General features: G+C 41.4%; 1 protein-coding gene across 1 annotated transcript in view; it reads left to right on the forward strand.

Annotated features, from left to right (window-relative positions):
* NGLY1 (N-glycanase 1) overlaps nucleotides 1-12,456 on the forward strand; it is a 62,694-nt gene that overhangs the window by 22,268 nt on the left and 27,970 nt on the right. The window contains exon 5 of the mRNA XM_040243018.1: nucleotides 10,284-10,449. Within this exon, the coding sequence (XP_040098952.1) occupies nucleotides 10,284-10,449 (166 nt within the window). The remainder of the gene's footprint in view (nucleotides 1-10,283; nucleotides 10,450-12,456) is intronic.

Raw genomic sequence — 12,456 nt, forward strand, 5'->3', positions numbered from 1 at the left:
AGTGACTTTTCCTGTCAAAGTTTTCCTCCTGCTTTTCCAACTTGGATTTATTTCTTTTTCTTCTCTGATTGCTGTGGCTAGGACTTCCAAAACTTTGTTGACTAACAGTGGCAAGAGTGGACACCCTTGTCTTGTTCCTGATCTTAGAGGAAGTGCTTTCAGATTTTCACCATTGAGTAGAATGTTAGCTGTAGGTTTGTCATACATGGTCTTTTTTATGTTGAGACATGTTCCCTGTACACTCACTTTCTGGAGATTTTATCTTAAATGTTGAATCTTTGCAAAAGCTTTTTCTGCATCTCTTGAGGTGATCATATGGTTTTTATTCAGTTTGTTGTTGTGATGTATCATACTGATTAGTTTCCAGGTAGTGAAAAATCTTTGCATCCCTGGAATAAATCCCACTTGATCATGTTGTATAATCCTTTTAATGTGTTGTTGGGTTCAGGTTGCTAATATGTTGATGATTTTTGCGTCTGTGTTCATTCATAGTGATGTCGGCCTTTAATGTGTGTGTGTGTGTGTGTGTGTGTAATCTTCGGTTTTGGTAATCAGGGTGACAGTGGCCTTATAGAATGCATTTGGAAGTATTCCTTCCTCTGCAGTTTTTTGGAATAGTTTTAGAAGTATAGGTATTAACTCTTTTCTAAATGTTTGATAGAATTCTGTGAAGCCATCTAGTCCTGAACTTTTGTTGGGAGTTTTTTAATCACAGTTTCAGTTTCAGTACTTGTGATTGGCCTGTTAATATTTTCTGTCTCTTCCTAGTTCAGTCTTGGGAGATTGTACCTTTTAAAGGATCTGTTCATTTATTCCAGGTTGTCCATTTTATTTGCATATAGTAGTCTCTTATGATCCTTTGTATTTCAGTGGTATCTGTTGTAACTTCTTTTCCATTTCTGATTTTTTGATTTGAGCCCTCTCCCTTTTTTTCTTGATGAGTCTGGATAAAGCTTTATAAATTTTGTTTATCTTTTCAAAGAACCATTGGTCTTTTCTGTTGCTTGTTTCTATTTCATTTATTTCTGCTCTGATCTTTATGCTTTGTTTCCTTCTAGTGACTTTGGGTTTTGTGCGTTCTTCTAGTTGCTTTAGGTGTAAGCTTAAGAGGTTTGAGACTTTTCTTGCTCCCTGAGTGAGATTATATTGCTATAAAGCACCCTCTTAGAACTGCTTTTGCTGCATCCCATAGGGTTTGGATCATTATGCTTTTGTTTTCATTTGTCTCTAAATATTTTTTAATTTCCTCTTTGGTTTCTTCAGCGACCCATTGGCTGTTTAGTAGCATATTGCTTACTCTCCACATGTTTGTATTATTTACAGTGTTTTTCTTGTTTATTTCTAATCTCATACCATTGTGATCAGAAAAGACGCTTGATATGATTTCAGTTTTCTTAAATTTACTGAGATTCACTCTGTGGCCCAGCCTGTGGTTTGTCCTGGAGAATGTTTTATGTGCACTTGAAAAGAATGTGTATTCTGCTGCTTTCGCGTGGACTGCTCTGTAAACATCCAGTAAGTCTGGTTGAATGTGTCATTTAAGACCTGTGTTTCCTTGTTGATTTTCTGTCTGGATGACCTGTTGGCTGATGAAACTGGGGCGTTAAGAGTCTCCCACTGTCACTGTGTTGCTCTCAGTCTCTCCTTTCATGGCTGTAAACATTTGCCTTATATAATGAGGTGTTCCTGTGTTGGGTGCATATATATTTACAATTGTTCTGTCTTCTTTGATCTGTTGATTTTTATATGCTGTCCTTCTTTATCTCTTCTAGCAATCTTTATTTTAAAGTCTGTTTTGTCCTATACGAATATTGCTGCTTCAGTTTTCTTTTGATTTCCATTTGCATGGAATATCTTTTTCCATCCTCTCACTTTCGGTCTATATGTGTCCCTACATCTGAGGTGGGTTTCTTGTAAACAGCATATATGCCAGATCTTGTTTTTGTATCCATTCAACCAGTCTGTGTCTTTTCATTAGAGCATATAGTCCACTTGCATTTAAGGTAATTATTGATAGTATATTCTTACTGCCATTTTGTCAATTGTTCTGCCTTTGTTTTTGTAGGCTTTTTTCCTTCTTTTCCTCTTATGTTCTCTTGTGGTTTGATGACTGGCCTTTAGTGTTGTGTTGGGTTATTTCTTCTTGGTTGTGGGTGTCTGTCATGTATTTTCGGTTTTCAGTTACCGTGGGGTTTTGATATGGCCTTCTGTGTATATGAACAAGGTTGTTGTGAGTTGCTCAGCTCTGAATCTCGGGTGTGTTTGTGCTCCTCCTCCCACAGTTGTCAGTTTCAGTGTCATGCATGTGTGCGTTGTGTGTGTGTCATGGGGGCGGGGTGGGGGGTGATTTCCGGTCTTGACTGTATGGTTGCCTTTACTGGTGAGGTTTCTCACTGATCATTTTCCTGTTTCTAGCTATGGCCTTCCCTTTTCTGCTTAGAGAAGGTATGTTTGCCTTTACTGGTGAGGTTTCTCACTGATCACTTTCCTGTTTCTAGCTGTGGCCTTCTCTTTTCTGCTTAGAGAAGTTCCTTTAGCATTTGTGGCAAAGGTAGTCTGGTGATGCTGAATTCTCTTAGCTTTTGCTTGTTTGTAAAACTTTTGATTCCTCCATCAAATCTGAACAAGAGCCTTGCTGAGTAGAGTCTTCTTGGCTGTAGGTTCTTCCCTTTTATCACTTTAAATACAGGGTGCCACTCCCTTCTGGCCTGTGGAGTTTCTCCTGAGAAGTCAGCTGATAACCTTATGGGAGTTCTTTGTATGCTCCTTGTTGCTTTTCCCTGGTTGCTTTCTGTAAGTTGCCTGACTGCGTCCCAGCATGTTCCTCCTCAGCTTTATCCTGCCTGGGGCCCTGAGCTCCTTGACTGGGCGACTGTTTCCTTTCCCGTGTGTGGGATGTTTCCAACTCTCTTCACACATTTTCTCAGGTCCTTTCTGTCTCCTCCTCCTTGGGTCCCTATAATGAGAATGTTGGTGCGTTTAATGTCCCGGGGTCTCTTAGACTGTCCTTGCTTTCTTTCATTCCTTTCTCTTTCTTTTCCTCTGTGGCAGTGATTTCCCCCATTCTGTCTTCCAGCTCACTTATTCATTCTTCTGCCTCAGTTATTCTGCTATTGATTCCTTCCAATGTATTTTTCATTTCAGTTAGCAAGTTGTTCATCACTGTTGTTTATTCTTTAGTTCTTCTAGGTTATTGTTAAACATGTCTTATATCTTCTTGGTCTGTGCCTTTATTCTTTTTCTGAGATCTTGGATCATCTTAAGTATCATTACCCTGAATTATTTTTGAGACAGGTTGTCTATCTCTGCCTCACTTAGTTCTGGGGTTTTATCTTGTTTCTTCTTCTGGAATATATTTCTGTACCATCTCATTTTGTCTAACTTTGTTTATTTGTGGTCTCTGTTCCTCAAGCTGCAGGATTGTAATTCTTATTGTTTCTGGTGGGTGAGTTTGGTCCAGGGGCTTGTGCAGCCTTCTTGGTGGGATCGACTGGAGACTACCCACTGGTGAGTGGAGCTAGGTCTTTGCCTGTGGTGGACAAAGCTTGTGTCTCGGGCTGTGTGTATTTAGAGGCAGCTGTGGGGTCAGGCAGCCTGCCTGCTGATGGATGGGGCTGCGCTCCTGCCCGGCTGCTTGTTTGGCTTGTGGTGCCCCAGCCCTGGAGCCTGCAGCCTGCTCTGTGAGGCCAGGTCTTGGTGTTGTAACGGCTGCCTTCCGGAGAGCTCACGTCAGATGCATGTTCCCCAGTACCTCTGCCACCGGTGTCCTCGCCTCCACAGCAAGCCAGAGTAGACCCCCACCTCCCTAGGAGACCTTCCTAAACCAGCAAACCAGCAAAAGCTGGCCAGAGCTCCTGTGGAGTCACTGCTTTGCCCCAGGTCCCAGGGCACATGAGACCTTGTGTGCCCTCCAGGAGTGGAGTCTGTGCCCCCCAGTCCTGTCGAGCCTCTACACTCAAGCCCTGCTGACCTTCAGAGCCAAATGCTCTGGGGGCTCCTCCTTCCAAGGCCAAACTCACAGGCTGAGGAGCATGACATAGGGCTCAGGACTCTCATTCCTGTGGGGGAACCTCTGCAATATTTTCCAGTTTGTGGGTGCCCCCCACCCTGGGAAGTAGGGGTTTGATTATATTGTGAAAGTGTCCCTCCTGCCATCTCGTTTTGGCATTTTCTTTGTTTTTGGAAGTAGAATATCTTTTTTCATGGGTTCCAGTTTACTTTATCGATGGTTGTTCAGCAGTTGTGATTTTCGTGTTTTCATGAGAAGGGACTAAGCCCACGTCTTTCTCTGCCACCTTTTGTCCTCTCTCTTCTGTTTATATTTTTAAATTGACACCAATTCTGTTTATTATATTCAAAACCCTTCTCTAATATCCACATCAGAGTTGGATTTATTGCACCTTGAGGATGTTACAGAGTTAAGTCAGACTTGCAAAAGCTTGAAGTGCATGCCTAAGACAGTGGGAGCCCACAGAGAAGCGTAGCTTCCTGGCTGACCCGCCAGCTTCTTCCCCTGGTTGTGCACCTACGAGTTAATTGATTTTTTTTTTTTTAAGACTAATGTTTCCTTTTTTTTAATTTTATTTATTTTTGGCTGCACTGGGTCTTTGTTGCTGCACGCAGTCTTTCTCTGCTGATGGCAAGCAGAGGCTGCTCTTCATCGCGGTGTGCGAGCTTCGCGTTGCAGTGGCTTCTCTTGTTGCGGTGTTCAAGCTTAGTCGCCCCGCAGCATGTGGAATCTTCCTGAACCAAGACCTGAACTGGCTCCCCCCCCCCATTTCTGGGTGAACTCGTAACCTCTGGATCACCAAAGGAATCTCAGTTAGTTGACTTTAAACTAATTGAATCTCGTAAGACAACATCTTAGTTGTCTTATATGCAGTCTTTTTAAGAGAAGAAATCTCTGCTCCTGTTTCCTATCTGGACAGAGGATTTAAATGTCAGTTTGTTATTAACCATTCTCAAGAGGAAGCTACATCTACATACCTTTCAATAGGCAGTTGTTGAAATTATCACACATCTTTAAATTGATGTTCTTCACGTCCATTAAAAAGGATGATGTGGTATGTTTTGACGTGAAGATTATTACTATGTAGGAAAAAAGGTAAAGAATTCCAAAATTAAACAATATATGTTATATATATGTGAATATTTCTGTTTTTCTTCTTAAAAATGCTCATACATAAATATGTCTATTTTTAAAAGTTCTGGAAAGCTGTACACAGTCTGATATTTTGAGTAGTGAAATTTTAATGATTTATTGTTATTTATACCATTCAGTATTTCCTGAAAATTTTTTTGCAACATTCATTAATGTTAAATATAGAATAAAGTGGTTTTTGTAAGAAATTTCTCTTTAAGTCACAAATTGATTTTAGATATCATTAAAAATGCATTAAACAGAACTTCTGTATTTAAAAAGCAGATTCTAAATGTAAAAGCCATGGAAGCAGAGGGTTGTAAAAAGGCAGAAAGAGGACTGATGGGCTTGGGAAGCCTGTCCTTTACTAAAAAAGTAAACTTGCTGATCCAGCTTCCTCTGCCTTTATCATGTGGTTTGACAGAAATACACATTGTACTTGTTTTCTTATAGAGTCTTAAAGGTCTCTCATCAGAAACCAAATAATTGAAATCCAAGTGTGATTAATGAAGGAAAAAATCTTTTTAATCTAAAACAGACAGATTTCACATTTTAAACTCCCATTTGTACTCCAAATAACTTTAACCGTTAAGCAATTAACTATTGCCTTATGTACATGGTTACCCAGCTGCTATAATTGCTGCCATGCAATCAGCAAACTGCTATTTTTATGACTTAGGTTTTTTTTTTTTTTTTGGGGGCATTGTGCCAAAGAAATAAGGCGAGAAAATAACCTTTATTGTTCAAGATTGTTTGCATGCCATTAAATACCACAGTGAAGGGGGTAATTTCCAGAGCAAAAAATACTAAATTGAAAATAAAAATTCTTTGGCTGAGTTCTTACCTTTCCAACAAATGAAACTCTGCTTGTGAAAAGGAAAAAAAAAAACCATAAAGGTCTCATCTTTATAGGAATTCTTTTAAATGGAAATGGAAAGCAGTTATTCTCCAGTGAACAATAAATGAAGTAAGAATGGACACGTTCCGCTTGCTTCTGGGTCGGTTCTGGTAGGCCGCGCTCTTCCTGCTGTGAGTGCCCTGGGTTTCCCGCCCCCAGGTCTGCCCCAGCTCCGCGGTCGTCTGCTGCTGGATAAGTGTGTCTGCAGCTGCTGAAGGCCAGCCCCTCCTCTGTGCCTGTGTTCCTCTCCTCCACTCTGTGCGGGGTCACAGGTGGGCTGTGCAGTCATGACCTGCCCCTTTTCTTGGAGATTCTTCTCAGTGGCTTTGAAACCTTGCTTTAGGCCAGTTTTCATCTGAGTTTGGACCATTGTTGTTAGAATAGCCTGGGTATGCAGTATTCCTAGGCAAACCCCAGACTGGCTGAACCAGGAGAGAGAGAACTTGGAAACGTGCATTCTTCACAAACAGGTCAGTGGTTACAAGCATTTCCTGTAAGCTCTTAGACGCAAGTCAGCACACAAATATCGCTAGATCCTGCCTTCCTGTATCTCTCATTTCCTCTTCGCTGCAGGTTTCAGGGGGAGTCCCCAGTAGCTACCCCTGTCTTTACTCCTCATGTTTGTCTAGCAGGTTTCCACACTTTATGTGCCCCTTCAGCAAAATATTGCTGAGTGTGGCCTCTCAATATATATTTGTTTCTAAATTGTATACTTAGATTAGTGTGCCATTGTACTGGATACATTATAAAGCAGTGTACAGAGGCAGCAGAGGATGAGATGGTTAGATAGCACCACGAACTTGATGGACACAAATCTGAGCAAACTCTGGGAGATAGCAGAGGACAGAGGAGCCTGGCGGGCTACAGTCCACGGGGTCTCAGAGCTGGACACGACTTAGCGATTGAGCAACAACAAAAGAGGAGATAGGAAATAAGTAGTATTTTTAATTTTAAAAAACGATTTTAACATTATGATTCAACGACTGTAGACCTAAATCTATATTTTAAATGCTCTTTTGATAATTTTGAATTTGGGAGGCTCACTTTATCAGATCTGAGTAGACTGTGATCTTTTTTCACATTAAAGTTTGGCTCTTGAAGGGGCTCATACTGAAAAAAAGACACGTTAGTTCTACCATTTCTTCTTGTACACCCTCCACATATTCTTACATAAGTATTAGCCTTATTGCCTTGAAATCCTTTTTAAGTCAGGTTGAGGGTTAATTTAGTAAAAACTACATAATATAATCTGCAAAGCTGCTGAACTGGGCACATTTGAACTACAGAAGCTTGTAGTATGGTGAGACCAAAAGTAGGAGTGAGCATGCCCCTGGGTACCCTCCACTCTGTGGGACTTTCTTCCCTCGGGATGGCTTCTGTAGCTGGGGAGGGGCCATCAATGATCCACATGCTCAGTGTTATAATAACTTAGCTTAATTTGGGGGCACAAATGATATAAATAGCAGTTGTAATATTTTCTGTCTGTATTCCCGCAGACCACTTTGTACAGCTCCTGGCCCATGTTGGGACACCACTTAAACCGCTGAGATCATCGTTGATCTCCATGCCCCTAAATTTAGTGGACTTTTTTGGGTTCATTTTTACTTGACCATTCATAGTTTTCAGCTCAGTTGACCATTTCCTGGTTTTTTCCCTCCTCTTTTAAGTGGTTCGACCATTGACCCAGTTGCTCCTACTGAAAATCTGTGGGTCATCCCTTGACTGCAGGGTTCAGTCAGTGGGACCTGTTGATTCACTTCCTCCGTGATTCTGAATCCGTTCACTTTGCTACCACCTCGGTCCCCTCCTGGTTCAAGCCTCTGCTCCCTCAGAGCCCAGCAGTGGTTCCCCTGTGGGTCTCCTGAGACTTGCTTTCTCCCCACCTCAGCTGGAAGCTTGGAGAACATGAAGCTGGCCGTTTTACTCCCTTGCTCCTTAGGTCTCGGACAGCTCTCCGTATAGTGGGGAGAGACAGGGAGGACCTGGCTGCCACCCAGCCCAGCTGCCTGCCACCCAGCCCAGCTGCCTGCCTGGTGCGCTGCGCTCCAGACACCCTGACTTTCTGTCTGATCTCCCCCTTTGCATGCTCCCTAGCTACCTACCTGCACGTTATCCCCTCTTCACAGGAATGGTCTTCTCCCTTCCCTGGTCACCAGCTGCTTCTCATCCTTCATATTTTATTACAGTATCACTTCTGGGAAGTCTCATTAGAGCCCCTGTTAGGCAGTTACACTGTTCCTGTGTTTGCTTTACAGCTCTTCCCATACATATGAATAAACTAGCCGTTACAGCCCCTGTATCTAACAGATCATGAAGACTCCTTAAATATTTGAGTAAATTGGCATTGTTGTAGCAATATTTGTTTCTATGTCCATAGACTCATTATCCTGTGAGGATAATGCCCTTGTCTGGTTTGGCCTCTTATTATTTTTCTATTATCTAATACATTTACACACAAACACACAAAATTTGTTGGCTTAATGTGAAGATTCTGTCATTATTTGTTCAGTGTCTTTCCCCCTTAGACCATAGTGATTGTCTGTTTTGTGCACACATGCCCAGTGCTTCGTATATTGACATTATAGTCGGTATGTGGTATTTTTTAAATTAGTCTATTTCTGCCTTTTTCTATACACATTTAATCCATTCCTATTTATGGTAATTCTAATACGTTTAAACTTATTTCTGACATTTTGTGTTTTGTATGTCCTTGTTTTTTCTTTTTTCTTCTATTTTTGTTTAAATGGATCAAGTTTTATTCCATTATTTTCCCTCCAAAAGTTAGAAAGTTAAATATCCTCTTTTAGTCTTCTAATTATTGTCTTAAATTTTTAAATGCAAATATTATTTTATATTTTTCTAGCATCTGTTCCCATGTCTGCCACCTTTCTTATGTGATTTTGCTTTTTAATTATTTATTTATAACAAACAGAACTTAAGTTTTACTAGTTTGTTATTTTGTTTTTATCTTTACCATTGTTATAAAATGTCAGTATTAGTTTAGTCTTTGTTCCCCCCCACCCCACCCCATTCATACTGCCTCTTTCTTCAACCCTCAGAAATTTCCCATTATTTCTTTGAGAAGTGTTTCTCTTCCATTTTTTTCTACTCTAGTTTCTAGATATTTCCTGTTAGCTGGATTTGGGAAGTTCTGAGTTTATCCTTAGTGTCTTTGTCCTTTTGTACCGTATTGTCAGAAAACGCTTCTTCTCAGTCTTCTAATTGATTGATCACACAACGGTGTTTGTTTTGCTGTTTGACACACCACCTGTGCTTTCATCTTCGTTTCAGTGTTTAAATTCTGTGGCTCGAGTGTGCCCTTGAGCTTCCAAAGGTGGACTCTTTTAGTCTCTTCTGCATCTGCTGCCCTTGCTGCAGCGTTCCTTCTGCTGCTGTTGACCCCAGTGCTCCGTCTCAGCAGTGCTGGGTGTTGGGGGCTCACAGGGATCTGAGAGGTCCTGTGAGCCTGTTGGTGAGCACTGCGTCTGGTCCTGACGACTGAGGGGGAGGGCAGGACATGCCACCAGGTGGGCTGTGCCACACCAGCACGGGTTCTGAGCGGGGACGCCTCTTTCCTTTATAAACCTGGGCGTCCACCCTCACTGCTCAGAGATACGCCTTTTTTGTGGAGAAGGAGTGACCACAGTGTTGAGCTGTCCCTGCTGCAGAGCCTGGCAGCCTGCCTGACATTTACTCCAAGACCCCTTCCTGCTCTGTGAAGCCTCCTGGCCATCCCTCCTCGGGATTATTTTGAGAACTTTCTTTAGTTTTATAACCACTTTCTCTGGATGGCATATTGCCATTGTTTGTTCCTTTTGTCCATTTGTACCTGCCTTTCTTCCTTCAGGAATTTCTCAAAATTCCTGATCCCTTGAGATCAGTCCTCTTTAGCTAATACTATATGTAAAGGGAAAAAAAAGTACATTTATCGGGACTTGAAGTGGAAAGAGCGGTCAGAAGCACTGCTCAGAGTGCTGTCTTGATCCAAGCTGTGGTCAAGAGTTCAACATATCCCTGTTTAAATACATCCTCAGTAACATCTATTCAAATGAAAATATAGACCTGTCTTAGACTGTGATACAGATGTGGCTATCTTCTAGTACTAATTTTATAAAGGTTTTCAGTATAATATATTTCAGTGAATCTGTACATTCCTTTATCTATGAACTCATAGAACCAGTATTTTTTATTATATTATTTTTATAGCATATGAAGAAAAGCTAATTTCATTGTTTTCTTTGTTAGGTTGCTGACAATTCAGTCATTCTAAAAGTTCTTCGGTCCAACATTCAGCATGTACTGGTCTATGAGAACCTTGCTCTCCAGGAGAAAGCACTGGCTTGTATTCCAGTCCAAGAACTGAAAAGGAGATCGCAAGAAAAGTTGTCTAGAGCCAGAAAATTGGATAAAGGTAATGACATAACTATTCATTGCTAAATATGCATCATTACTAAATCAACAAAAGTGCTGAAATGGTGCCCTTTACTGTATACATTGTAAATAGGTAACCCAGTTCTATTTGGATTTTTAAGAAGTACAACAGTAGTATAATTTTTTATTGCATATACCTCATGCACACTGCAGATGGTGATTGCAGCCATGAAATTAAAAGACGCTTACTCCGTGGAAGGAAAGTTATGACCAACCTAGATAGCATGTTGAAAAGCAGAGACATTACTTTGCCAACAAAGGTCTGTCTAGTCAAGGCTATGGTTTTCCCAGTAGTCATGTATGGATGTTAGAGTTGGACTGTGAAGAAGCTAAGTGCCGAAGAATTGATGCTTTTGAACTGTGGTGTTGGAGAAGATTCTTGAGAGTCCCTTGGACTGCAAGGAGATCCAACCAGTCCATCCTAAAGGAGATCAGCCCTGGGTGTTCATTGGAAGGACTGATGCTGAAGCTGAAACTCCAGTACTTTGGCCACATCATGTGAAGAGTTGACTCATTGGAAAAGACTCTGATGCCGGGAGGGATTGGGGGCAGGAGGAGAAGGGGCCGACAGAGGATGAGATGGCTGGATGGCATCACTGACTCGATGCACCTGAGTTTGGGTAAACTCCGGGAGTTGGTGATGGACAGGGAGGCCTGGCGTGCTGTGATTCATGGGGTCGCAAAGAGTCGGACACGACTGAGCAACTGAACTGTACTGAACATGCACACATCTGTTAAAATTTTTTAACTCAAATAATTTTTAATCATTGGCATGTGATTTTTTTAAAGCTATAATATCACTGGAACTTTAGTCCATGAAATATGTGATGGCATTATTAGTGAATTTTAATGTGAATCTGGGAAAAAGCTTATCCAGAATGAATTCATGTGATTCGACCACTGACTCCCTTTAACTGGCAGTTACTGCTGTGGCGTATGCATGTGGAAGCCGACTGACTGCCTGGGTATAGCTTGAGCTCCACCTCTCACCTTGCATCACTGAGCAAGGGATTTCATCTCCCTGCTGGTTTCTTGGTTCAATAATCGGAATGACAATTCTCAGAAATAGCTAGACTAGTGCATGTGAATGGTTCAGAGCAGTGCCTGCCACATTCATCAGCCGGTGCTTTGTTGTTTTCATGAATAGTTTTAGGATTTTAGTTGTTAAATGTTTCCAACTTCAGCATTTTTACTTGGAATTTTTACATAAATATTTTTTTCTGTGAACTCATTTCCTAATACTATATTTTCTAGGGGTGTTCTGTAATATTCTTTTGGTGGTTGATCTAGTATGCAATAAACTTTTTTTTTTCCAGTTTAAAAAGCTGTTATTTCACATTGAAGTAGAGCTGATTTATAATGTTGTCTTACTTCCAGGTGTCCAGCCAGGTGGCTCAGTTATCTATGCGTATGTCCACTCTTTTAGCTTATTTCCCCGTTTATCTTATTACAGAGCACTGAGTAGAGTTCTGTGTGCTGCACGGAGGTCTTTGTTCGTTTTATGTATAGTGGTGTGTAGATGTTGATTCTGAGTTTCTAGTTTATCTCTCCCTTAACTCCACAAGCATTATACAGCTTTCTGTATAGTGCAGGTAAGTTTAACAGAGTGGCTCAGTTCTTCCTTCCCATCCCTGGAGACCCTACCGTCCTTCATTTCACTGAACTGGACGCTGTCGTCACCCGGTAGACTGAGAGTGAGAAGTTCTGTGTTGCCTTCGTTCATTCATTCTTTGGACATGCCTCCATATGCAGGCCTGAGTTTTCTTCTTTCTGAAGAACAACCTCTTCTATTGTTCCTTTCAGGGCAGGTATTCTGGAGGTGAAGCCCCTCGGTTTTTCTCTGCCTGGGAAAGTCTTTATTTCTCCTTCACTATTGAAGGATAATATCACTGGGATGTAGAATTCTAGGTTGGTGGGGTTTTTTCCTGTCAGTGAGACTTGATTCTCTCTGCTGTTGCCTGCTTGTGTATGATGAGACGTCTGCAGT

Source organism: Oryx dammah, unplaced genomic scaffold, assembly GCF_014754425.2.
Source record: "Oryx dammah isolate SB20612 unplaced genomic scaffold, SCBI_Odam_1.1 HiC_scaffold_7, whole genome shotgun sequence".
NCBI lineage: Eukaryota > Metazoa > Chordata > Mammalia > Artiodactyla > Bovidae > Oryx > Oryx dammah.